Below are 27594 nucleotides of genomic sequence, written 5' to 3' on the forward strand. Positions count from 1 at the left end.
AAATGGCCAGTGACAGCTTGTGCTGCTCATGCGTATGATGCCTTTTCCTGCCAGCAACAACAGAAACAGCAGCATCTCGCATCATCACTGAGAAGAACTGAGATTGGAGAGAGAGAGAAAGAAGGAGATGATGGTGGGGAGTCGAGAAGGAAAATTATGAAATAACGGTATTATGAATGTTTGTATGTCCAACTGATGACCAAGTGACTCGATGTTCTAAGTAGCTTGATGGCTAAGTAGCTAATGATGGGTGTTAGCTATCAGCTAGATGCTGCCACTGCTGTCATTAGCTAGCTAGCTGTTAGCGAGTTGTAGCTAAGTAGCTAGAATTATAATGATTTGACAAGGCTGAATTGAGGCCCACCAAGACAGACACTAGCTGTTAAAATAAACCACAGACCTAGCATCAGCTTGAACCAGCATAGCTTGGCATCGCGTTTAACTACACTACAGACATTCACGTCAGACAGATGTAGCTAGCTAGCAGAACGGTGGCAGCTAGCCATGTAGCTATGACTAGCTATTATTGTTAGCTAGTCATGAATGGCTAGGTCGTAGCAAGCGAACAAGTGAGCAAGTCTGTCCATACTGACCTGGTGAAAGAGCCAGACAGCACCAAGTAAAGCAACCAGCCAAAGTTAATGGTATAGCCGTAGGCTACATGGCAGGTGGCCGCATGGACAGACGACGATATAGCTAGCTACAGTACGTTATAGAAGTCAGGGTGACAGACTGCACTAGCCAGCTAACTTCTCTTTGTCTTGAGTCTGACACTTTTACACTGTGTATTGTTCTTGGTACTTCTCCCTGGTGTGAAAATGTAAGTAGCTGGCTGGCAACTTATTGTGTACAGCCAACTTCATTATAATACGCTTATAAACACTTTGTGTGTGATACATGTTGTATTATGAAGCTATGTGTTATAAACACAAGCTGTTTGTTATAAACACAACATGCCACCAAAAGCCAGTGGTTGTTAATTAAGGTTGATATTTTTTGTCAATGGAAAACGGTGGTTATTGGTTTGAGGATGCTGTAATGATGTGAGGGGAGAGAGGGAGGGAGGTGAAGTGTGCTGGAAGCAACTGAAGCTGTGTGGAGTTGAGAGTAGAACAGACAGCGTGACCTATAAACTATCAGTAGTCCCCCACCTACACACACACATACACACACACTGTCTACAGCAGACTTACTGGAGCAGAAAATGGTGGAACACAGAGACTGTTTATAAATGATGGGGTCTGTGGATCCAGATACTGTAGCTTATATAGTAGACATGGCAATTAATATTAGCCCTATTCAGTTAATCAGTAACTTAGTCATGTTGGATGGTTCATAGATGGATAGATTAGTTGATTGATTAATTGACACCCCCCCACACCCTCTCTTTCTCTTTCTCTTGCTCCCCCTCTCTCTGCAGGGTGAGGGTGTGGGCCATGTCTGAGCTGTGAGTGGAGGAGAGGAAGAGGAGGAGTAGGAGAGGAAGAGGAGGTGAGGACTGAATAGCAGAGGTAAGTGTTTATCATTATCAAAGATTCAAATTAATGATGAATTATTACATGAATGTATTATATTATTACATATACAGTACAAGTCAAAAGTTTGGACACACCTACTCATTCCAGGGTTTTTCTTTATTTTTACAATTTTCTTGTAGAATAATAGTGACAACATCATAAATATGAAACAACACATATGGAATCATGTAGTAACCAAAAAGGTGTTAAACAAATCAAAATATATTTTATATTTGAGATTCTTCAAAGTAGCCACCCTTTGCCTTGATGACAGCTTTGCACACTCTTGGCATTCTCTCAACCAGCTTCATGAGTTAGTCACCTGGAATGCATTTCAATTAACAGGTGTGCCTTGTTAAAAGTTAATTTGTAGAATTGTTTTCCTTAATGCGTTTGAGCCAATCAGTTGTGTTGTGACAAGGTAGGGTTGGTATACAGAAGATAGCCCTATTTGGTAAAATAGCAAGTCCATATTATGGCATGGATAGCTCAAATAAGCAAAGAGAAACGACAGTCCATCATTACTTTAAGACATGAAGGTCAGTCAATCCGTAACATTTCAATAACCTTGAAAGTTTCTCCATCAAGCGCTATGATGAAACTGGCTCTCATTAGGACCACCACAGGAAAGGAAGACCCAGAGTTACCTCTGCTGCAGAGGATAAGTTCATTAGAGTTACCAGCCTCAGAAATTGCAGCCCAAATAAATGATTCACAGAGTTCAAGTAACAGACACATTTCAACAGCAACTGTTCAGAGGAGACTGCATGAATCAGGCCTTCATGGTCGAATTGCTGCAAAGACACCACTACTAAAGGACACCAATAAGAAGAAGAGACTTGCTTGGGCCAAGAAACATGAGCAATGGACATTAGACCAGTGGAAATCTGTCCTTTGGTCTGATGAGTCCAAATTTTAGATTTTTGGTTCCAACCGCCATGTCTTTGTAAGACGCATAGTAGGTAAACGGATGATCTCCGCATGTGTGGTTCCCACCGTGAAGCATGGAGGAAGAGGTATGATGGTGTGGAGGTGCTTTGCTGGTGATACTGTCTGTGATTTATTTAGAGTTCAAGGCACACTTAACCAGCATGGCTACCACAGCATTCTGCAGCAATACGCCATTCCATCTGGTTTGCGCTTAGTGGGACTATCATTTGTTTTTTAACAGGACAATGACCCAACACACCTCTAGGCTGTGTAAGGGCTATTTGATCAAGAAGGAGATTGAAGGAGTGCTGCCTCAGATGACCTGGCCTCCACAATCACCCGACCTCAACCCAAATGAGATGGTTTGGGATGAGTTGGATTGCAAAGTGAAGGAAAAGCAGTTAACAAGTGCTCAGCATATGTGGGAACTACTTCAAGACTGTTGGAAAAGCATTCCAGGTGAAGCTGGTTGAGAGAATGCCAGGAGTGTGCAAAGCTGTCATCAAGGCAAAGGGTGGCTACTTATATATATAACAATTCTGAATGATAAAGATGATTAATTGTGCTGAATGATTCCAGTGCGACGCCCCTTGTAGGGCAGTGATGGGGAACACAGCCACTAAGTTCCGGAAGGCTCTAGTCAGCGGGGACGAGGCGTTGGCATGGCAACTGTACGAGGGCAACAGCCAGTTCAGAGAGGGGTTGGACCCCAACGCGTCCTACGGAGAGACCTACCAACACAACACACCCCTTCACTACACCTGCAGGCACGCCATGACACGCCTGCTCAGGTAACACCCCTTAGATATGTTCCAGGGATACAGGGAGCGATGGAGTGAGAAAGGTAGAGAGAAGAAGAGAGAGTTCCAGTGTGTTAGCAGTCTGACCCCTGGGAGGAGATGACAGGCTGTCAATGAGCCAATTTTTTTAAATCTTCCTTTCACTCATCCTCCCCTCCTTCTTTTCTCTCTCTGGGTGATTACAGGGGTCAGAGGAAGCGGGTTGAAAAGGCCAGCTAATGTGTGTGTGTGTGTGTGTGTGTGTGTGTGTGTGTGTGTGTGTGTGTGTGTGTGTGTGTGTGTGCGTGTGCGTGTGTTTGTGTGTGTGTTCAAGGCCAGTTAGCTAACTGCAGGTCTATTTCGGTACCTTCCTGCCTACCAAATTACTCTTCCATTCAGCCATCTGTTTGAGTGCACTTGGCCGAAGTGTGCGCTTATCTGATGTGTACTTAGCAGAATGTATTTCAGTCTGTCTTTCTGCCTGTGTGTCAGATTATGCGATTATTGCTACAGTGGTTATTGCTGTTTCTCACAGATTCAGCACAGGGGAGGGAGAGTAGAGAGCCATGAGGTGGAGGAAGAGGAGAGGGGGATGGGGAGAGGAGAGGAGAGAGGGAGTAGATGATGAAGGGGAGGTAATCAGTAAATGGATCTGTAGACAGACAGAGATGTAGAATATAAACTACCTGAGGACTGCAGCTCCAGCATAATGTTGACTTGGAACTGGAATGTCTGTCGTCTGTCCACTCTGCTTTTAAAATATGCTATGAAAGGACGGTTCCTCTTCTGTAAGGATGGTAAACCTGTCTCTCTCTCTCTCTCTCTCTCACCCACCCACTCCAGGTCGTTCCTTTTCAGTAAAGAAGGGAACCCTAACAAGCGTAACGTGCAGAATGAGACATGTCTGCATGCGTTGTGTCAGGGAGCGCACATCCTGCTGCTGCCAGAGGGGGCACTGTCTCCCAGACTGGCCAGACCACAGAGAGACGAACAACGCAGGGCAGACTGCCTACAGGTATAGACACACAGACACACACAAATAATACACACACACAAAGAACACACACACACACAAATACATTAGAGTGCTAACAATATTGTGTGTGTGTGTGTGTGTGTGTGTGTGTGTGTGTGTGTGTCCAGATGATCCTGAGCTGGACCGGGGCTAGGCTGGACAGAGGACAGTATGAAAGGGTTAACATTAACGCTACAGACAACAGGAACAGCACCTGTCTACACTACGCTGCTGCTGCTGGTATGAAGAGCTGTGTAGAGGTAAGAGAAAGAGAGAGAGACTGTGTAGAGGTAAGAGAGAGAGAGAGAGAGAGACTGTGTAGAGGTAAGAGAAAGAGAGAGAGACTGTGTAGAGGTAAGAGAGAGAGAGAGAGAGAGAGACTGTGTAGAGGTAAGAGAGAGAGAGAGAGACTGTGTAGAGGTAAGAGAAAGAGAGAGAGACTGTGTAGAGGTAAGAGAGAGAGAGACTGTGTAGAGGTGAGAGAGAGAGAGACTGTGTAGAGGTAAGAGAGAGAGAGAGAGAGACTGTGTAGAGGTAAGAGAGAGAGAGAGAGAGAGAGAGAGAGAGAGACTGTGTAGAGGTAAGAGAGAGAGAGACTGTGTAGAGGTACGAGAGAGAGAGAGAGAGAGAGAGAGAGAGACTGTGTAGAGGTAAGAGAGAGAGAGAGAGAGAGAGACTGTGTAGAGGTAAGAGAGAGAGAGACTGTGTAGAGGTAAGAGAGAGAGAGTGAGAGAGAGAGAGACTGTAGAGGTAAGAGAGAGAGAGACTGTGTAGAGGTAAGAGAGAGAGAGAGAGAGACTGTGTAGAGGTAAGAGAGAGAGAGACTGTAGAGGTAAGAGAGAGAGACTGTGTAGAGGTAAGCGAGAGAGAGAGAGACTGTGTAGAGGTAAGCGAGAGAGAGAGAAGTTGTGTAGAGGTAAGAGAGAGAGAGAGAGACTGTGTAGAGGTAAGAGAGAGAGAGAGAGACTGTGTAGCGGTAAGAGAGAGAGAGAGAGACTGTGCAGAGGTAAGAGAGAGAGAGAGACTGTGTAGAGGTAAGAGAGAGAGAGAGAGACTGTGTAGAGGTAAGAGAGAGAGACTGTGTAGCGGTAAGAGAGAGAGAGAGACTGTGCAGAGGTAAGAGAGAGAGAGAGAGAGACTGTGTAGAGGTAAGAGAGAGAGAGACTGTGTAGAGGTAAGAGAGAGAGAGAGAGAGAGTCTGTGTAGAGGTAAGAGAGAGAGAGACTGTAGAGGTAAGAGAGAGAGAGAGAGACTGTGGAGGTAAGAGAGAGAGAAAGACTGTGGAGGTAAGAGAGAGAGAGAGACTGTAGAGGTAAGAGAGATAGAGACTGTAGAGGTAAGAGAGAGAGAGAGACTGTAGAGGTAAGAGAGAGAGAGAGAGACTGTAGAGGTAAGAGAGAGAGAGACTGTGTAGAGGTGAGAGAGAGAGAGACTGTGTAGAGGTGAGAGAGAGAGAGACTGCAGAGGTAAGAGAGAGAGAGACTGTAGAGGTAAGAGAGAGAGAGACTGGACGTAAGAGAGAGAGACTGTAGAGGTAAGAGAGAGAGAGAGAGACTGTGGAGGTAAGAGAGAGAGAGACTGTGGAGGTAAGAGAGAGAGAGAGAGACTGTGGAGGTAAGAGAGAGAGACTGTAGAGGTAAGAGAGAGAGAGAGACTGTAGAGGTAAGAGAGAGAGACTGTGGAGGTAAGAGAGAGAGATACTGTGGAGGTAAGAGAGAGAGAGAGAGACTGTAGAGGTAAGAGAGAGAGAGACTGTGGAGGTAAGAGAGAGAGAGACTGTGGAGGTAAGAGAGAGAGAGAGAGACTGTGGAGGTAAGAGAGAGAGAGACTGTGGAGGTAAGAGAGAGAGAGACTGTGGAGGTAAGAGAGAGAGACTGTAGAGGTAAGAGAGAGAGACTGTGGAGGTAAGGGAGAGAGAGAGACTGCAGAGGTAAGAGAGAGAGACTGTGGAGGTAAGAGAGAGAGAGACTGTGGAGGTAAGGGAGAGAGAGAGAGACTGTGTAGAGGTAAGAGAGAGAGCGAGAGAGAGAGAGAGACTGTGTAGAGGTAAGAGAGAGAGAGACTGGGTAGAGGTAAGCGAGAGAGAGAGAGAGAGAGAGAGAGAGAGAGAGAAGGTGTGTAAGAGAGAGAGAGAGACTGTAGAGGTAAGAGAGAGAGAGACTGTGTAGAGGTAAGAGAGAGAGAGAGACTGTAGAGGTAAGAGAAAGAGAGACTGTGGAGGTAAGAGAGAGAGAGACTGTGGAAATATGTGTCCTCCTGCCACAACCTGAGGGACAGCCAGTGAAAAGTGCAATGTAATGTGGATAATATTTCCCATGTAGTTTAGTTTTGTCTTTCATACCATGTCATGTGTCTTCTCAGTCATGTTGACACTGGTCTACTACCACTGCTTTAATGTATTGTTGTTCTGATTAATATTGTTGTTGTAGTTGTTGTTAATGGTAATCCCATGTCCACTACTACTATTATTATTGCTGTTGGTCCCACCATATATTTATATATATATATATATATAGGGACAGCCAGTGAAAAATACAAATATATTTTTATATATATATATTTTTATATATATATATACAGTGGGGCAAAAAAGTATTTAGTCAGCCACCAATTGTGCAAGTTCTCCCACTTAAAAAGATGAGAGAGGCCTCTAATTTTCATCATAGGTACACATCAACTATGACAGACAAAATGAGAAAAACTATTCCAAAAAATCACATTGTAGGATTTTTAATGAATTTATTTGCAAATTATGGAAAATAAGTATTTGGTCACCTACAAACAAGCAAGATTTCTGGCTCTCACAGACCTGTAACTTCTTCTTTAAGAGGCTCCTCTGTCCTCCACTCGTTACCTGTATTAATGGCACCTGTTTGAACTTGTTATCAGTATAAAAGACACATGTCCACAACCTCAAACAGTCACACTCCAAACTCCACTATGGCCAAGACCAAAGAGCTGTCAAAGGACACCAGAAACAAAATTGTAGACCTGCACCAGGCTGGGAAGACTGAATCTGCAATAGGTAAGCAGCTTGGTTTGAAGAAATCAACTGTGGGAGCAATTATTAGGAAATGGAAGACATACAAGACCACTGATAATCTCCCTCGATCTGGGGCTCCACGCAAGATCTCACCCCGTGGGGTCAAAATGATCACAAGAACGGTGAGCAAAAATCCCAGAACCACACGGGGGGACCTAGTGAATGACCTGCAGAGAGCTGGGACCAAAGTAACAAATCCTACCATCAGTAACACACTACGCCGCCAGGGACTCAAATCCTGCAGTGCCAGACGTGTCCCCCTGCTTAAGCCAGTACATGTCCAGGCCCGTCTGAAGTTTGCTAGAGAGCATTTGGATGATCCAGAAGAGGATTGGGAGAATGTCATATGGTCAGATGAAACCAAAATATAACTTTTTGGTAAAAACTCAACTCGTCGTGTTTGGAGGACAAAGAATGCTGAGTTGCATCCAAAGAACGCCATACCTACTGTGAAGCATGGGGGTGGAAACATCATGCTTTGGGGCTGTTTTTCTGCAAAGGGACCAGGACGATCCGTGTAAAGGAAAGAATGAATGGGGCTATGTATCGTGAGATTTTGAGTGAAAACCTCCTTCCATCAGCAAGGGCATTGAAGATGAAACGTGGCTGGGTCTTTCAGCATGACAATGATCCCAAACACACCACCCGGGCAATGAAGGAGTGGCTTTGTAAGAAGCATTTCAAGGTCCTGGAGTGGCCTAGCCAGTCTCCAGATATCAACCCCATAGAAAATCTTTGGAGGGAGTTGAAAGTCCGTGTTGCCCAGCGACAGCCCCAAAACATCACTGCTCTAGAGGAGAATTGCATGGAGGAATGGGCCAAAATACCAGCAACAGTGTGTGAAAACCTTGTGAAGACTTACAGAAAACGTTTGACCTGTGTCATTGCCAACAAAGGGTATTTAACAAAGTATTGAGATAAACTTTTGTTATTGACCAAATACTTATTTTCCACCATAATTTGCAAATAAATTCATTAAAAATCCTACAATGTGATTTTCTGGATTTTCTTTTCTCATTTTGTCTGTCATAGGTGAAGTGTACCTATGATGAAAATTAGAGGCCTCTCTCGTCTTTTTAAGTGGGAGAACTTGCACAATTGGTGGCTGACTAAATACTTTTTTGCCCCACTGTATATATATATATTTGTATTTTTCGATATGTATACTTTGACAATGTAAGTAATAATGAACTTGCTATGTCAATAAATTCAATTCAATTGAATTGAATTGAGAGAAACTGTAGAGGTAAGAGAGAGAGAGAGAGACTGTAGAGGTAAGAGAGAGAGAGAGAGACTGTAGAGGTAAGAGAGAGAGAGAGACTGTAGAGGTAAGAGAGATAGAGACTGTAGAGGTAAGAGAGAGAGAGAGACTGTAGAGGTAAGAGAGAGAGAGAGACTGTAGAGGTAAGAGAGATAGAGACTGTAGAGGTAAGAGAGAGAGAGACTGTGTGGAGGTAAGAGAGAGAGAGAGACTGTGTGGAGGTGAGAGAGAGAGAGAGAGACTGTGCAGAGGTAAGAGAGTGTCTTCTCGCTCATCTTTTAACACTTTCTCTCTCCCTCTCTCTTTCCCTTTGCCTCCCACTTCTCGGGGGGGGGGGGGGTGTGTGTGTGTGTGTGTGTGTGTGTGTGTGTGTGTGTGTGTGTGTGTGTGTGTGTGTGTGTGTGTGTGCGTGCGTGCGTGCGTGCGTGCGGCGTGCGTGCGTGCGTGCGTGCGTGCGTGCGTGTTAGCTCCTGGTCCAGGCTGGGTCAGACCTGTTTGTGGAGGACGAGGAGAAGTTAACCCCGTGTGACCACGCAGAGAGACAGCAGCACACACACCTGGCCCTGCGCCTCGAAGCCATGATGGTGTTCTCACAACACACACCCACCGAGACACAAACACCCAGCAGCACGCTGCGCCACAAAGAGGTGAGTTACCCACCCACCCACCCACGCAGAGCAGCCGCAGCCGCTGCCGTGAAACTGCACTACGTCACTGAATGCAGAACGCTGCACCACACACACAAAATAATCCAAAACACCTAACTTTATTCAAAATAGAGCCATACCACATTTCCTTGGAGTGCATAAGTTTGCTCCAAGCCTTGCTATTCAAGGAGACATGGGTTGGGTGCCCTGTGAAATAGGACATGGGTAAAGTTATGGAACCGCCTTATCGACATGCCAGAGGGCAGGATAAGAAAAAGGTTTTCAACTGGGATAAAATACACAATTACCCATGGACGAAGGAACTCAATTACGTTTCTAAGGAAGTGGATCTACAACACATATTTAGAAATAAGTTACGATGCAATGTCAACATGATCAAACACACGTGAAAGCTTAGCTACAAAGAAAAATGGGCAACTAATATATGACTTAAACCAAAACTCAGAACAAGCAAATCAAAAACAACTACGATCTGGAACCCTATGTCACATCTCACCTAACAACAAACCAAAGGTCACTTTGAGAACCAGGATACTTCCCCTGGCAATTAAGATAGGTTTAATGCAATAATGGAAGAATAGCAGCTATGTACTGTACTTTATATGTACTTTATATGATGTTTTGAGAGTAACCTTGTTTGATAAAATGCAACAACTGAAACCAGAACTATTTTTGGTTAGAGACTAAGAGAAGCTGGAATGGTTATTTAGAAAATAAGTGTTTCTGGGTGCAACTTTCTTTTGCAAAGCATGGACTATACATCAAGATAAGCTTTATCATTCATATAGCAGGTTTTTGTTTTGTTTATCAATGGTACATTTTTTCGTATGAACGTACAGTGCATTCGGTGCATTCAGACCCCTTGAACTTTTTCCAATTGTTGTTACGTTACAGCCTTATTCTTACATTTATTAAATTGTTTTTTTTTTCAGTAGTATTCAGATCCTTTACTCAGTACTTTGTTGAAGCACCTTTGGGAGCAATTACTGCCTCGAGTCTTCTTGGGTTTTGTACTGGCGGCAGAGAAGTCAGGCGCAGGAGAGCAAAACTGTGTTTACAACGGCGCAGTTTAATAAATAAAAACCACCGGAAACAGAACAATCAAACAATGGGTACAAAACCCGTCGCACACCAGAAATAACGTGCACAAGCACTTACACTTACAATTCCGGACAAGGACATGGGGGGAACAGAGGGTTAAATACAATGATGGAATTGAAACCAGGTGTGTGGGAAGACAAGACAAAACAAATGGAAAATGAAAAGTGGATCGATGATGGCTAGAAGACCGGCGACGCCGAACGCCGCTCGAACAAGGAGAGGAACCAACTTCGGCAGAAGTCGTGACAGGTATGACGCTACAAGCTTGGCACACCTGTATTTGGAGAGTTTTTCTCATTCTTCTCTGCAGATCCTCTCAAGCTCTGTCAGGTTGGATGGCAAGTGTTGCTGTACAGCTATTTTCAAGTCTCTCCAAAGATGTTTGATCGGGTTCAAGTCCGGGCTCTGGCAGGGCCACTCTCCGTCTGACCACTCTACCATAAAGGCCTGATTGGTGGAGTGCTGCAGAGATGGTTGTCCTTCTGGAAGGTTCTCCCATCTCCACAGAGGGACTCTGGAGCTCTGTCAGAGTGACCATCGGGTTCTTGGTCACCTCCCTGAACAAGGCCCTTCTCTCCCGATTGCTCAGTTTGGCTGGGCGTCCAGCTCTATTAAGATTCTTGGTGATTCCAAACTTCTTCCATTTAAGAATGATGGAGGCCACTGTGTTCTTGGGGACCTTCAATGCTGCAGAACTTTTTTGGTACCCTTTCCCAGATCCGTGCCTCAAACACAATCCTGTCTCGGAGCTCTACGGACAATTCCTTCGACCTCGTGGCTTTGTTTTTGCTCCGACATGCAATGTCAACTGTGGGACCTTAATATAGACAGGTGTGTGCCTTTCCAAATCATGCCTATCAATTGAATTTACCACAGGTGGTCTCCAATCAAGTTGTAGAAACATCTGAAGGATCAATGGAAACAGGATGCACCTGAGCTCAATTTCGAGTCTCATAGCAAAAGGTCTGAATACTTAGGTAAATAAGGTATTTCAGTTTTTTATTTTTAATACATTTGCAAAAATGTCTAAAAACTTGTTTTCGCTTTGTCGTTAAGGGGTATGACTCTGTGAAATGGTGCTGCCACAATAAACAATATACAGAACCAGAATATATGGACAAGATATATAGATATCAGAATTTACACAATCGACATACAGTTTGTGTGCATATTCAGTGCCTTCAGAAAGTATTCATACCCCTTGACTTATTCCACATTTTGCTGTGTTACAGCCTGAATTCAAAATTGATTAAGTATGTTTTTTCTCACCCATGTACACACAATTCTCACCCATGTACACACAAGTGAAACCATGTTTTTCTAAATGTTGGCACAATATTTCATTTGCATAAGTATTCACACCCCAGAGTCAATACATTAGAATCACCTTTGGCAGCGATTACAGCTGTGAGTCTTTCTGGGTAAGTCTCTAAGAGCTTTGCACACCTGGATTGTATAATATTCTTCAATCTCTGCAAAGTTGATTGTTAATCATTGCTAGACAGCCATTTTCAAGTCTTGCAATAGATTTTCAAGACGATTTAAGTCAAAACTGTAACTAGGCCACTCAGGAACATTCAATGTCATCTTGGTAATCAACTCCAGTGTATATTTGGCTTTGTGTTTTAGGTTATTGTCCTGCTGAAAGGTGAATTTGGCTCCCAGTGCCGACTGAACCAGGTTTTCATCTAGGATTTTGTCAATGCTTAGCTCTATTCCGTTTCTTTTCATCATAAAAAACTCCCTAGTCCTTGCTGATGACAATCATACCCATAACATGATGCAGCCACCACCATGCTTCAAAATATGAAGAGTGGTACTCAGTGATGTGTTGTGTTGGATTCACCCCAAACATAACGCTTTGTATTCAGGGCATAAAGTACATTTCTTTGCCACATTTTTTTGTTTTACTTTAGTGCCTTATTGAAAACAGGATACATGTTTTTGAATATTTGTATTCTGTACAGGCTTCCTTCTTTTCACTCTGCCATTTAGGTTAGTATTGTGGAGTAACTACAATGTTGTTGATCCATCCTCAGTTTTCACATGTTACAGCCATTAAACTCTGTAACTGTTTTAAAGTCACCATTGGCCTCATGGTGAAATCCCTGAGTGGTTTCCTTCCAAAGTGTAATTCATAACTTCACCATGCTCAAAGAGATATTCAATATCTACCAATAGGTGCCCTTCTTTGCGAGGCATTGGAAAACCTCCCTGGTCTTTGTGGTTGAAATTCAGTGCTCGACTGAGGGACCTACAGATATCTGTATGTGTGGGGTACAGTGATGAGGTAGTCATTCAGAAATCATGTTAAACACTATTATTGAGTCCATGCAACTTATTATGTGACTTGTTAAGCATATTTCTACTCAGGAACTTATTTAGGCTTGCCATAACAAAGGGGTTGAGTACTTTCTGACTCAAGACATTTCAGCTTTTCATTTTTAATTCATTTGTAAAGATTTCTAAAAACATATTTCATATCAAAATGAAATGAAATCAAACTTTATTTGTCACCTGAGCCGAATACAACATGTGTAGAGCTTATAGTGAAATGCTTACTTACAAGCCCTTAACCAACAGTGCAGTTCAAGAAAGACTTAAGAAAATATTTACCGAATAAAGTAAAGTAAAAAATAATAAAAAGTAACACAATAAAATAACTATAACAAGACTATATACAGGGGTACCGGTATCGAGTCAATGTGCGGGGGTACAGGTTAGTCGAGGTACTTTGTACATGTAGGTAAGGGTGAGGTGACTATGCATAGATAATAAACAGCGAGTAGCAGCAGTGTAAAAAACAAATGGAGGGGGGGATGTCAATGTAAATAATCCGATGGCCATTTTATGAATTGTTCAGCAGTCTTATGGCTTGGGGGTAGAAACTGTTAAGGAGCCTTTTGGTCCTAGACTTGGTGCACCGGTACCGCTTGCCATGCGGTAGCAGAGAAAACAGTCTATGACTTGGGTGACTGGAGTCTTTGACAATTTTTTGGGCTTTCCTCTGACACCGCCTAGTATATAGGTCCTGGATGACAGGAAACTTGGCCCCAGTGATGTACTGGGCCGTTCGCACTACCCTCTGTAGCGCTTTACGGTCAGATGCCGAGCAGTTACCATACCAGGCGATGATGCAACCGGTCAGGATGCTCTCGATGGTGCAGCTGTATAACTTTTTCAGGATCTGGGGACGCATGCCAAATCTTTTCAGTCTCCTGAGGGGGAAAAGGTTTTGTCGTGCCCTCTTCATGACTGTCTTGGTGTGTTTGGACCATGATAGTTTGTTGGTGATGTGGACACAAAGGAACTTGAAGCTCTCGACCTGCTCCAATACAGTCCCGTCGATGTTAATGGAGGTGTGCTCGGCCCGCCTTTTCCTGTAGTCCACTATTCGCTCCTTTGTCTTGCTCACATTGAGGGAGAGGTTGGTGTCCTAGCACCACACTGCCAGGTCTCTGACCTCCGTATAGGCTGTCTCATCGTTGTAGGGGATCAGGCAGGTCTACCACTATTGTGTCGTTAGCAAACTTAATGATGGTGTTGGAGTTGTGTTTGGCCATGCAGTTGTGGGTGAACAGGGAGTACAGGAGGGGACTAAGCACACCCCCCTGAGGGGCCCCAGTGTTGAGGATCAGCGTAGCAGACGTGTTGTTGCCTACCTTTAACACCTGGGGGCGGCCCGTCAGGAAGTCCAGGATCCAGTTGGAGGGAGGTGTTTAGTTCCAGGGTCCTTATCTTAGTGATGAGCTTCGTGGGCACTATGGTGTTGAATGTTGAGCTGTAGTCAATGAACAGCATTCTCACATAGGTGTTCCTTTTGTCCAGGTGGGAAAGGGCAGTGGTGAGTGCGATTGAGATTGCGTCATCTTTGACATTATGGGGTATTGTGTGGAGGGCAGTGACACAAAATCTCAATTTAATCCATTTTTAATTAACACAACAAAATGTGGAAAAAGTATTTGCTACTGCAGATACAGTGTCTTATAAGCCAACGTGGGCTGGTCATCTTGAAGATGCAAGACACTATAATAATGAAATAAATCAAATCAATCACACACACACACACACTTTAAATCAGAGATGTATTTGCTGTGAAAAGTAGCCACAGAGGGACAAGCAGCTGCAGAATACTGTTATGGTTTTTGATACATTTTTTCCTAGCTTTTTCAATTCTTAATCTCTCTTTATCTCTCCCCTCTCTCCCTCCTCTCATCCCCAGCCCTATGAGGGTTTGAAGCTGCAGGACTTGAGGAGACTGAAGGACATGTTGATAGTGGAGACAGCGGACATGCTACAGGCTCCTCTCTTCACCGCTGAGGCACTGCTCAGAGCACACGGTGTGTGTGTGCGTTTCATGTGTGTGTGTTTCATGTGTGTGTGTGTGTGTGTGTAAACTGTCTCTGTGTATCTAATTGGAACACGTAGGAGCTGTTGAAGGTGTGTGTGTGTGTGTGTGTGTGTGTGTCTCGCTCTAACCTCTCTATCTCTGTGTGTAACAGACTGGGACAGGGAGAAGCTTTTGGAAGCCTGGATGAGTGATTCTGAGGAGTGCTGCCAGCGGTCTGGGGTCTTGATGCCCACCCCCCCGCCCAGCGGGTGCAACGCCTGGGACACCCTGCCTTCCCCCCGAACCCCTCGCTCCCCCCTCACCCTAACCCTCACCTCCCTCACTGACAGCTGCCTCACCCCAGGGGAGGAGGGAGGGACTACGGTGAGTCACATGACATTTTGGTCCAGGACAGGTTGCACATTTTTGTTCTACCCCAGCACGAGCACACCTGATTCTACTAACCAACCAATCATCAAGCCCTGGCTGCCTGTGTGAGTGTGTAACAGAGTTAAGAACGTACTGTAAGCTCACTCCACAGCTAGCTTGAAATGTTGAGAATGGAGCCATCCAATTGGTACCTTTTGGGTGTCTCCAACCATTGGAACATTGTTAAGGAGGGCGGTCACGTGTGTTAGCAAAGTAGAGGTCTCGACTTCCAGCCAGGCATAAGCCGAATCGAGGTTGGGAGTGGTACTTGCTAAGCAAGCAACGTGACATCCGTAACACATACAGTGGGGGGGAAAAGTATTTGATCCCCTGCTGATTTTGTACGTTTGCCCACTGATAAAGAAAGGATCAGTCTATAATTTTAATGGTAGGTTTATTTGAACAGTGAGAGACAGAATAACAACAAAAATATCCAGAAAAACGCATGTCAAAAATGATATAAATTGATTTGCATTTTAATGAGGGAAATAAGTATTTGACCCCCCCTCAATCAGAAAGATTTCTGGCTCCCAGGTGTCTTTTATACAGGTAACGAGCTGAGATTAGGAGCACACTCTTAAAGGGAGTGCTCCTAACCGCAGCTTGTTACCTGTAAAAAAGACACCTGTCCACAGAAGCAATCAATCAATCAGATTCCAAACTCTCCACCATGGCCAAGACCAAAGAGCTCTCCAAGGATGTCAAGGACAAGATTGTAGACCTACACAAGGCTGGAATGGGCTACAAGACCATCGCCAAGCAGCTTGGTAAGAAGGTGACAACATTTGGTGCGATTATTCGCAAATGGAAGAAACACAAAAGAACTGTCAATATCCCTCGGCCTGGGGCTCCATGCAAGATCTCACCTCGTGGAGTTGCAATGATCATGAGAACGGTGAGGAATCAGCCCAGAACTACACGGGAGGATCTTGTCAATGATCTCAAGGCAGCTGGGACCATAGTCACCAAGAAAACAATTGGTAACACACTACACCGTGAAGGACTGAAATCCTGCAGTGCCCGCAAGGTCCCCCTGCTCAAGAATACATATACATGCCCGTCTGAAGTTTGACAATGAACATCTGAATGATTCAGAGGACAACTGGTGAAAGTGTTGTGGTCAGATGAGACCAAAATGGAGCTCTTTGGCATCAACTCAACTCACAGTGTTTGGAGGAGGAGGAATGCTGCCTATGACCCCAAGAACACCATCTCCACCGTCAAACATGGAGGTGGAAACATTATGCTTTGGGGGTGTTTTTCTGCTAAGAGGACAGGACAACTTCACCGCATCAAAGGGACGATGGACGGGGCCATGTACCGTCAAATCTTGGGTGAGAACCTCCTTCCCTCAGCCAGGGCATTGAAAATGGGTTGTGGATGGGTATTCCAGCATGACAATGACCCAAAACACACAGCCAAGGCAACAAAGGAGTGGCTCAAGAAGAAGCACATTAAGGTCCTGGAGTGGCCTAGCCAGTCTCCAGACCTTAATCCCATAGAAAATCTGTGGAGGGAGCTGAAGGTTCAAGTTGCCAAACGTCAGCCTCGAAACCTTAATGACTTGGAGAAGATCTGCAAAGAGGAGTGGGACAAAATCCCTCCTGAGATGTGTGCAAACCTGGTGGCCAACTACAAGAAACATCTGACCTCTGTGATTGCCAACAAGGGTTTTGCCACCAAGTACTAAGCCATGTTTTGCAGAGGGGTCAAATACTTATTTCCCTCATTAAAATGCAAATCATTTTCTAACATTTTTGACATGTGTTTTTCTGGATTTTTTTGTTGTTATTCTGTCTCTCACTGTTCAAATAAACCTACCATTAAAATGATAGACTGATAATTTCTTTGTAACTGGGCAAACGTACAAAATCAGCAGGGGATCAAATACTTTTTTCTCCCACTGTATGTGTGTGTTTGTGTGTGATGTAGTGTATACCTCTGACTGTGTGGGGTGTCTCTTTCCCTCCAGTGTGGGATCTGCCTGTGTTCCATCTCAGTGTTTGAAGACCCAATAGACATGTCCTGTGGTCATGAGTTCTGCCGAGCCTGCTGGGAAGGGTACGTCACTTACACTGTTTGAATTGAATTAAACATGATGGATCCTCATGGATCCTCATATTACAATACAAACGTATAAACTGAATAAAAAAATACACACAATCTGGAAGGCAGAAATGCACAGTATAAACAGCAAGAGCAAGCCAAATCAATTTAAATCTTGACTGTGGATCCAATAGTTATTGAATTGAATGTAATGTAATTTGTTTCAGGTTTCTGAATGTGAAGATCCAGGAGGGTGAGGCTCATAACATCTTCTGTCCTGCCTGTGACTGTTACCAGCTGGTGCCTGTTCAGGTTATAGAGAGTGTTGTCTCCAGAGAGATGGACAAACGATACCTGCAGTTCGACATCAAGGCACGCACGCACACACACACACACACCCAGACACACGCACACACACTCACACACACACACAATGTCGCTCTCAAGCATCTTATCTCTGATATCTCTCCTCCCTGTGTGTGTGTGTGTGTGTGTGTGTGTGTGTGTGTGTGTGTGTGTGTGTGTGTGTGTGTGTGTGTGTGTGTGTGTGTGTCGTGCGTGCGTGCGTGCGTGCGTGCGTGCGTGCGTGCGTGCGTGCGTGCGTGCGTGCGTGCGTGCGTGCGAGTGTGTGTATCTTCTCTCTCTAGGCGTTCGTGGAGAACAACCCATCTATCCGGTGGTGCCCGGCAGTGCGGTGTGAGAGAGCGGTCAGACTGACCAGACCTGGTCCGGGGGTCAACCACCTGGGGTTCCCCCTGCTGCCCTCCCCTGCAGTCGACTGTGGCAAGGGTCACCTCTTCTGCTGGTACACGCACACACACACATCAGACCGTCTCATGGGGAAAAGTCTCGAACGTAGAGAATGATTCAGTGCATTCAGAAAGTATTCAGACCCGTTCAATTTTTCCACATTTTGTTACGTTACAGCCTTATTCTAAAATTGATTAAATTCATGTTTTTCCTCATCAATCTACACACAACACCCCATAATGACAAAGCAAAAACAGGTTTTTAGAAGTAAAAAAACAGAAATATTACATTTACATAAGTATTCAGAACCTTTGCTGTGAGACTCGAAATTGAGCTCAGGTGCATCCTGTTACCATTGATCATCCTTGAGATGTTTCTACAACTTGATTGGAGTCCACCGGTGGTAAATTCAATTGATTGGACATGATTTGGAAAGGAACACACCTGTCTATATTAAGGTCAAGGAGGTGACCAAGAACCTGATGATTACTCTGACATAGCTCCAGAGTTCCTCTGTGGAGATGGGAGAACCTTCCAGAAGGACAACCATCACTCCACGAATCAGGCCTTTATGGTAGAGTGGCCAGACAGAAGACACTCCTCTGTAAAAGGCACATGACAGCCCGCTTGGAGTTTACCAAAAGGCACCTAAAGGACTCAGACCATGAGAAACAAGATTCTGATCTGATGAATCCAAGATTGAACTCTTTGGCCTGAATGCCAAGCGTCACGTCTGGAGGAAACCTGGCACCATCCCTACGGTGAAGCATGGTGGTGGCAGCATCATGTTGTGGAGTTGTTTTTCAGGGGCAGGGACTGGGAGACTAGTCAGGATCGAGGGAAAGATGAACGGAGCAAAGTACAGAGAGATCGTTGATGAAAACCTGCTCCAGAGTGCTCAGGACCTCAGACTGGGGCGAAGGTTCACCTTCCAACAGGACAACGACCCTAAGAACACAGCCAAGGCAATGTAGGAGTGGCTTCGGGACAAGTCTCTGAATGTCCTTGAGTGGCCCAGCCAGAGCCCGGACGTGAACCCAATCAAACATCTCTGGAGAGACCTGAAAATAACTGTGCAGCGACGCTCCCCATCCAACCTGACAGAGCTTGAGAGGATCTGCAGAGAAGAAGGGAGAAACTCCCCAAGTACAGGTGTGCCAAGAAGACTCGAGGCTGTACTCGCTGCCAAAGGTGCTTTAACAAAGTGCTGAGTAAAGGGTCTGAATACTTATGTAAATGTGATGTTTCCGAGGTTTTTTAAAATAAATTTGCAAACATTTCTAGAAATCTCTTTTTGCTTTGTCATATTGGGGTATTGTGTAGATTGATGAGGATAAAACAATTTAATCAATTTTAGAATAAGGCTGTAACATAACAAAATGTGGAAAAAGTGAAGGGGTCTGAATACTTTCCGAATGCACTGTACATTTATATTCTTCCCCCTCTCTTACTCTCTCTTCCTCCATCTGTCTCTCCCTCTCTCCCTCTCTCGCTCTTCTTCCATCTGTCTCTCGCCTCTCTCCCCTCTGTCTTCCATCTGTCTCTCTCCTCTTCTTCTCTCTTTTCCTCTAACTGTCTCTCTCCCCTCTCTCTCTCTCTCTCCCCTCCTCTCTCTCTCTCTCTCTCTCTCTCTCTCTCTCTCTCTCTCTCTCTCTCTCTCTCTCTCTCTCTCTCTCTCTCCCCCTCTTCTTCTCTCTCTGTCCTCTCTCTCTCTCCCCCTCTTCTTCTCTCTCTGTCCTCTCTCTCTATCTGTCTCTCTCTCCAGGGAGTGTCTAGGTGAGGCCCATGAGCCATGCGACTGTCAGACATGGAGGATGTGGCTGCAGAAAGTCTCAGAGATGAAGCCAGAAGAGTGTGAGCACACACACACACACACACACACACACACACACACACACACACACACACACACACACACACACACACACACACACACACACACACACACACACACATAGATATACAGTATGTTATGATAAACGCATGGTTGTATATGCTGATCTTGGTATGTGTGTGTGTGCATGTTTGTGATGTTTGTATACATGTGCAAATGTGTTTGTATGTGTGTGTGTGTGTGTGTATCCAGTGGCAGGTGTATCGGAGTCGTATGAGGATGCAGCTAACTGTCTGTGGTTGTTAACCAACTCTAAACCCTGTGCCAACTGCAAGTCTCCCATACAGAAGAATGAGGGCTGCAACCACATGCAGTGTGCCAAGGTACATACACACACACCTCTCACACACACACACCAGCTTTGCTACATTTTAATGGCATTGAGGAAGATATTGAAACAGTCCCAACATAGAGCCTTGTGGGACATCATATTAAAGCAATAAGACAGGGTTATTACCATGTATGTACAACACCTGTTTCTCTGTCTGCAGTGTAAATATGACTTCTGCTGGATCTGTCTGGAAGAGTGGAAGAAACACAGCTCTTCAACTGGAGGATACTACCGCTGTACACGCTATGAAGTTATCACACAGCTAGAGGAGCAGTCCAAAGAGATGACTGGAGAGGTACACACACACACACACACACACACACACACACACACACACACACACACACACACACACACACACACACACACACACACACACACACACACATACTTCTTTTTCTATCCTCGTTGTGACCTAAAATAGATTTCCATTAAAAATCCTATTTTCCCTAACGCCTAACCCTAATTCTAACCCTAAACCTAACCCTAAGCTTAAAATGGGGACATTTGTGGATTTCAGGTCCCCACGAGGATAGAAGAACAAGACCATACCACACACACTAGCACTGCACACACTCTGACATTTTACGTTAAGTATTTGACAGGAGTGTGTGTGTGTTTTTCAGGCGGAAAAGAAGCACAAGAGTTTTCAGGAGTTGGACCGCTTCATGCACTACTACAGCCGCTATAAGAACCATGAACACAGCTATAAGGTAACACACACAGCATGATATTGTATTTATGATATCTACCAATGTTGTTTTCTAAAATTTAGATGTCTCTCCCTATCCCTCTCGCTCTCTCTCTTTCTCTACCCCCCTGTATCTTCTCTCTTTCTCTCGCTCTAGTTAGAACAGAGACTATTGAAAACAGCCAAAGAGAAGATGGAACAGCTGAGTAGAGCCTTCATTGGATGTGAGTCTCTGACCTACCTGACTCTACTTTCTACCTCAGAGGCTGTCCCTGCCTCTCCTCTTGTATAACGATGGAGGGAGAGGACGGTGTGTCCTGCGTATGGTGTGTGTGTCTGTGTATGTGTCTAACAGCAGTGTGTGTATATTTGTGTGTGTGTGTCTCTCCTCTAGGTGAAGGCTCCCCCCCAGACACCAGGTTTATAGAGGACGGTGTGTGTGAGTTGTTGAAGACGCGTCGTGTGTTGAAGTGTTCCTACCCCTACGGATTCTTCCTCCAGCCTCACAGCACACAGAAGGAGATATTTGAACTCATGCAGGTGTGTGCGTGTGTGTGTGTGTGTGTGCGTGTGCGTGTGTGTGTGTGTGAGAGATGAATTCCTCACCCTCCACTCTCTCTCCCTATTTCTCTACCCTTGTACTCATCCCTCTGTTCCCCAGACTGATCTGGAGATGGCGGTGGAGGACTTGGCTCAGAAGGTGAACCGTCCCTACCTGCGTACGCCGTGTCATAAGATAGTCAGCGCTGCCTGTCTGGTACAGCAGAAGAGAGAGGAGTTCCTGGCCTCAGTGGCTAGAGGGGTGGCCCCTAACGACTCACCTGAAGTACCTAGGAGGAGGTGAGGGAGGGAGGGGGACCGACAGAGAGGGAGAGAGAGAGAGATCTTTTTCCCAACAGGCAGTAGACAGAACAGGGTTGGCTATTACTTCAAATTTCTATTACCGTAAATTCCGGACTATAAGCCGCAACTTTTTTCCCACGCTTTGAACCTCGCGGCTTAAACAATGACGCGGTTAATATATGGATTTTTCCCGCTTTCAAATTTTTTTCTTCAAAAAAAAACACATTCTGTGACGTGCTTCGTTTTTTGGCGGCATGAAGCTTTCATTAGACCAATGAAATTGCCGAACGGGTTAAGGTCAAACAGTGACGAGAGCGACAATGAAAACGATCCAATATCGGATGAAGCAATTCTGAGGCTATTCAACTCCGACACCGAAGGAGAGGACTTCAGTGGTTTCAGTGCACAGGAGGAGGAAGATAGTGACCAATGACTTTCTTGGTAGGCTACTGTTTACTGCTAATTTTAACTTTTTTGTTACAAGCCGTGTTTCGTTAAAGCCTATTTATTTTTGTTACGAGCCGTGTTTCGTTAAAGCCTATTTATTTTTGTTACAAGCCGTGTTTCGTTAAAGCCTATTTATTTTTGTTACAAGTCGTGTTTCGTTAAAGCCTATTTATTTTTGCTACAAGCCGTGTTTCGTTAAAGCCTATTTATTTTTGTTACAAGCCGTGTTTCGTTAAAGCCTGTGTAAAGTTCATTTGTTTCAATGTACCGGTAGGCACCTGCGGCTTATAGACATGTGCGGCTTATTTATGTTCAAAATAATATTTCTTTTTTAATTCAGTGGGTGCGGCTTATATTCAGGTGCGCTCAATAGTCCGGAAATTACGGTAATCCTTTCTTTACAAAGCTCTATATTGAATGTGTTTCAGTTTCCCTGCTGGATCATGGGACTGGGAGTACCTGGGATTCACCTCTCCTGAGGTAACTACACATAACACCATTGTCAAGCTTTTACACTGTTTCTCTATGAGAATTTGAGCACCATGTCCATATTTGTAGCCACATCCTCCATCTTAGCACAAACATCCATGTTACCACGCGGCAGGTAGCCTAGTGGTTAGAGCCTGGTGGTTAGAGCCTGGTGGTTAGAGCCTAGTGGTTAGAGCCAGGCGGTTAGAGCCTAGTGGTTAGAGCCTAGTGGTTAGAGCCTAGTGGTTAGAGTGTTGGACTAGTAACCGGAAGGTTGCAAGATCGAATCCCCGAGCTGACAAGGTAAAAAAATCTGTCGTTCTACCACTGAACAAGGCAGTTAACTCCCTGATCGTAGGCCGTCATTGAAAATAAGAATTTGTTCTTAACTGACTTGCCTAGTTAAATAAGGTGAAATAACTGACCTGTATAATATACTACCTGTAGGAGTATGCAGATTTCCAGTACCGGCGGAGACACCGGCCGCGTCGTAGAGGAGACATGCCGAGTTTACACAGTCTGAGGAGCAACAGCAGTACTCCTGAACCAAACCAGAACACTGAGAATACAGGTACAAACACACACACACACACACAGTCATTTATCAGTAGGGCCTGTGTTTCTTTGACGTTTCGTTGTGTTGTTATTGTTACGTGTGACAGAGGTCCTCCAGGAGAGAGTTGAGGGGCGGAGACAGCCTCTGAGGTCACTGGATGAAGATGACCCCAACATTCTACTGGCCATCCAACTGTCACTACAGGACTCACGGAGGGAGAGAGAAATGGAGAGAGGGTTGGGAGGAGGACTGGAGAGAGGCTCTGGTGTGATTGAGGGCCCAGGGCTTGGGTCTGGACAGGGTCTGGATATAGGGCCAGTAATGGGTCCAGGGGTGGGGGGCCTCAGTGAGACTCAGGACCCCTCCAGTGTGGGTGGGTCTCTGGGGGCCAGTGGCTCCTCTAACCTCCCTAGACCAGACCCTAACCAGTCGCTAAATGCTGAGCTGTTAGAGCTAGGAGAAAGTCTGATGAGACTGGGACAAATAACTACTCCATATACCCTAGACAACACTAATATCCCTACGCCATATAGCTTAGACCACACCTACGACCACTACAACCCTTCCCCCAGGTACAGTCAGAGTCAGGACCTTAGCTACACATCTTATACAACTGACCACAACTATGCTGTACTGGAACCTGACCACACCACACCTTATACACGCGGCTACGGTCACACCTGTGATCATAACCAGGACCACACCACTATCAACATTCCCTTCACTCCAGAACACGACCATAATTGTGGTCAAAACCAAAATCGTGGCCATCCCACTATCAATGCCTTCTACAGTTCTGTTCACTGCCAACCCAGCCTCTACACTAAAACATCTCCTCCTCAGACAGACCTTACAGCATCTTCTAGCCCTAAACACACAAGCCTTTACCCCTCAGACCCAGAGCCATATGCTATGTTAAGCCTTCCCCATAACCCTGAACCAGACCAAACCATCTCTTGCACCCAGGACACACATCCGGACCAGAACCACCACCATTGCTGCCACTCCAGTCACTACACCCCTAACCCAGACCCTTACACCCCTAACCCAGACCATTACACCCCTAACCCAGAACATTACACCCCTAACCCAGACCCTTACACCCCTAACCCAGACCCTTACACCCCTAACCCAGACCCTTACACCCCTAACCCAGACCCTTACACCCCTAACCCAGACCCTTACACCCCTAACCCAGACCCTTACACCCCTAACCCAGACCATTACACCCCTAACCCAGATCATTACACCCCTAACCCAGACCCTTACACCCATAACCCAGACCCTTACACCCCTAACCCAGACCCTTACAACCCTAACCCAGACAATTACAACCCTAACCCAGACCCTTACAACCCTAACCCGGACCCTTACAACCCTAACCCGGACCCTTACAACCCTAACCTGGACCCTTACAACCCTAACCCAGACTACACCTCGAATCCTGACCCATACCGCACTTCCTCCTACACCTCAGACCCCCACGACCTAGACCCTAATCACCCTACCTCAGACCCCCACGGCCTAGACCCCAATCACCCTACCTCAGACCCCCACGGCCTCCTACTCCCCTCCCCAGACCCAGAACTCCTCCTCTCCCCAGTGGTCCCTCCAGGAGGTCCCTTCACCCCCAGTGACCCTGGCTGCCTGGAGCGCCTGGACCCCTCAGCTGAAGCCCTGCTCCTGGACAACATCATGGCCTGGATCCAACACACACACCCCCAGGACAGCCCCCAGAACATCGACCTCATCCCCTCAGCTAGCTCCGAGACTGGCTCACCCCTGGAGAAATACTCACCTCCGGACACAGAGACAGACTCACCCACTGTTTCACCCCAAGACGGTGGGGACCCAAAGAGTGATTCCCCTCCTGACGCCCAGGCCAGTTTCAGCGGGGAGGCCCTAGCCGAGCAACGGCAGGCCCAGGAGGGAGAGGCGGGTAGGGGACAGGCTGGCTCCCCCGGCCCTGTAGACAGCCTGGAGGTTAAAAGACCCAGCACTCTGGATCTGGAGTGTTGTGAGGGTGAGGAGTGTGTGGAGTGTGTGGTCACAGGGTTTGTGCCGGACCTGTCGCAGGACGCAATGGACACACACATACACTCACACACACACTGTGGAGATAACCTCACTTCTACCAAGACAGACTCAAGCCCCACCCCCTGGGTAGTGGAGGACCAATCACGCGCGGAGTGGGAAGAGCAAGTTCACCTGGTGTGACAACAGACAGACAGATGACAGAGAGCAGGAGGAAGAGAGGAGGAGAGTGGGAGCGAGATAATGATAAGCAGCAGTGACAGAGATGAGGGAGAGAAAAGCTGAGAGAGAAAAGAGAGGAAGAGAGAGTGAATAATAGCATTATCAGAGAAAGAGCTTAGGAAAGATTTGGGGATGAAAAGCACTTAGAGGAAAGAACAGGAGAAAAGTCTGACATTAAACATGGGGTGTCCACTTGATTTAGCTAGCTGGGCACAGAAAGCTAATTAGTATATTTGACCCTGGTCAGGTCATGTGACCCAGGTCTGATCAGGTCATGTGACCCAGGTCTGATCAGGTCATGTGACCCAGGTCTGGTCAGGTCATGTGACCCAGGTCTGATCAGATCATGTGACCCAGGTCTGATCAGATCATGCAGTGACCAGAGTTGATCAGAGCAGATGAGATGTGTTTAAATACAATCAAATATGAGTGACTTTAGTGATTTTATCGTCCATAACCATTCCACTACTGATGGACTGACTGTATGTGGTCGCCTCAGCCTAAGACCAGGGCGAGTTGTTTTACTGTTTATTCAACCTTTATTTATCCAGATCAAAACTCCATGAGAGAGAGAGCGAGGGAGAGAGAGAGGGACCGTGACATGGCTATTCTTTAGAAACAGTCCACGGCTGAGTTGATCAGTGTGCCTCATTTTTATTGAGAATCCCCTTTTTTCATATGGAACCTCAAGCAACGTGCAAAGAATAGTATGACTATTATTACTACTATAGGGTTGTGTTGTTTTTGACATGGTTTCCTTTCCTCTTGAGATAAGATGTGTTTTTGGAAGCAGCTGTGGTCTGTGGCCATATGTGTCAAGTGTCTCAGAGTAGTGGTGCTGATCTAGGACCAGGTCCCCCCTGTCTATTTAATCCTATTCATTATGATCTAAAAGGCTCAATTGATCCTAGATCAGCACTCCTACTCTCCCAGGTCTTTGACTAGGTACAGGACAGGAGGCTGTTATTTTTCTTGTGTTGGTGTTATAGAGATGGTTAGCACTGGTAGGATGATTATAATATAGTCAACTTTATAGAGATGAATCTGCAGTCTACAAGAGTTTATAATATAATTTCTAAAATCATATTTATCTTATTTAATTGTAATAAGCTGCTTAAATAAAGTAGTCATTGGATATAGAATAACATTTAGAAACGCAACTTAACTGTTGGGTGTAGTGTGCAACCATCTGGAGTAGTGCACTAGTTTATAGTAGGGTGCGATGTGACGTGCGCTGATCATACAAAACATGAAATGGAACACTGAAGTCTGGATTTGGAGTGTATTTTTTTTGTACAACACCACTGTTTTAAGTTAAGATAATTGTTTATTTAGTCAAATTTTATTCACACTAAGGTTTTTCTTAGATTTTTTTTTTCTTTGTTTTGTATTTTCTTGGTACTTAATTGAAAGTTTCAAGGCCAGTGGCTGTGTCATAGTTTGTAACCCAGGCATCTGATTTTTATATTACTGTACCCTGGCAACCATAAACCTTGTTGTTATTTGCACTTTCATAGGTGATACTTGATACATTCCCAGTCCATATGAAAGACAGTGAAGTTCGATGTGTGGCCAAGGAGTGAAAGTATTAGTAAAACGTTTACTCTCAATAAAAAAAAAGATTTAAAAAAACACATTTCTTTCAGTTTACTTTTCTTTAAATGATATTGACTACATATTTTGTCACTATAGAATTCTTGCATAATGATACAGTAAAAATGTTTTCAACAAGGGAGTTGGACAACCTCATTAAACAACATTATCGATAAAGGAAGGTACACCAACACAATTGCTCATTAACAATGGAATGCTAGTACTTCTGTCAAAGGGTCTCGCCATACATCGACTGAATCTTTACTGTCACGCATTTCTGTGATTTTCTATCAAACACTAGATGTTCCAAAGATTTGTATAACTTGTTTTATCTGTGGTTGTTTGATGAATGAATCGAGGAATCCGGGAGAAAGAGATTGAGCTTGTTTGAAATGGAAAAGTGTTGCGGTAGCTTTTGATAAAGAAGAACATCAAGACGAAGCAGCTGCTTTACAAGTGGGATGCACTGTTGAGCGCTACATCCCAAAGGGTTCGTGCTGATTGGACGGAGATTTTGACAGCCGGTTAAATGGCGTCCCTTGAGAGGGCAAGAACCAGATGTATGTCAGGCGAAGTGTAGTATTATCATAAGGAGACGTATGGAGGGAAAAAGAGAGGCAGAGGAGGACTAAGAGAGGGGGGAAGA

At 45.2% G+C, this 27594-nt stretch overlaps 1 protein-coding gene across 1 annotated transcript; it reads left to right on the forward strand.

Moving 5' to 3' along the window:
* LOC106588739 (ankyrin repeat and IBR domain-containing protein 1) lies at positions 1-26989 on the forward strand. Its single transcript, XM_045709432.2, has 21 exons — positions 1-167; positions 1421-1511; positions 3027-3238; positions 4070-4241; positions 4370-4501; positions 9013-9192; positions 14537-14654; positions 14817-15028; positions 17046-17134; positions 17347-17491; positions 17767-17924; positions 19635-19723; positions 19956-20086; positions 20255-20389; positions 20721-20807; positions 20943-21009; positions 21180-21325; positions 21447-21625; positions 22504-22555; positions 22991-23114; positions 23206-26989. Exons 3-21 carry the CDS (start codon positions 3051-3053, stop codon positions 25314-25316), a joined length of 4515 nt encoding a protein of 1504 aa, XP_045565388.2. The 5' UTR covers positions 1-167; positions 1421-1511; positions 3027-3050; the 3' UTR covers positions 25317-26989.
* The last annotated feature ends 605 nt before the right edge of the window (positions 26990-27594 follow it).

Source organism: Salmo salar, chromosome 27, assembly GCF_965601325.2.
Source record: "Salmo salar chromosome 27, fSalSal1, whole genome shotgun sequence".
Classification (NCBI taxonomy): Eukaryota; Metazoa; Chordata; class Actinopteri; order Salmoniformes; family Salmonidae; genus Salmo; species Salmo salar.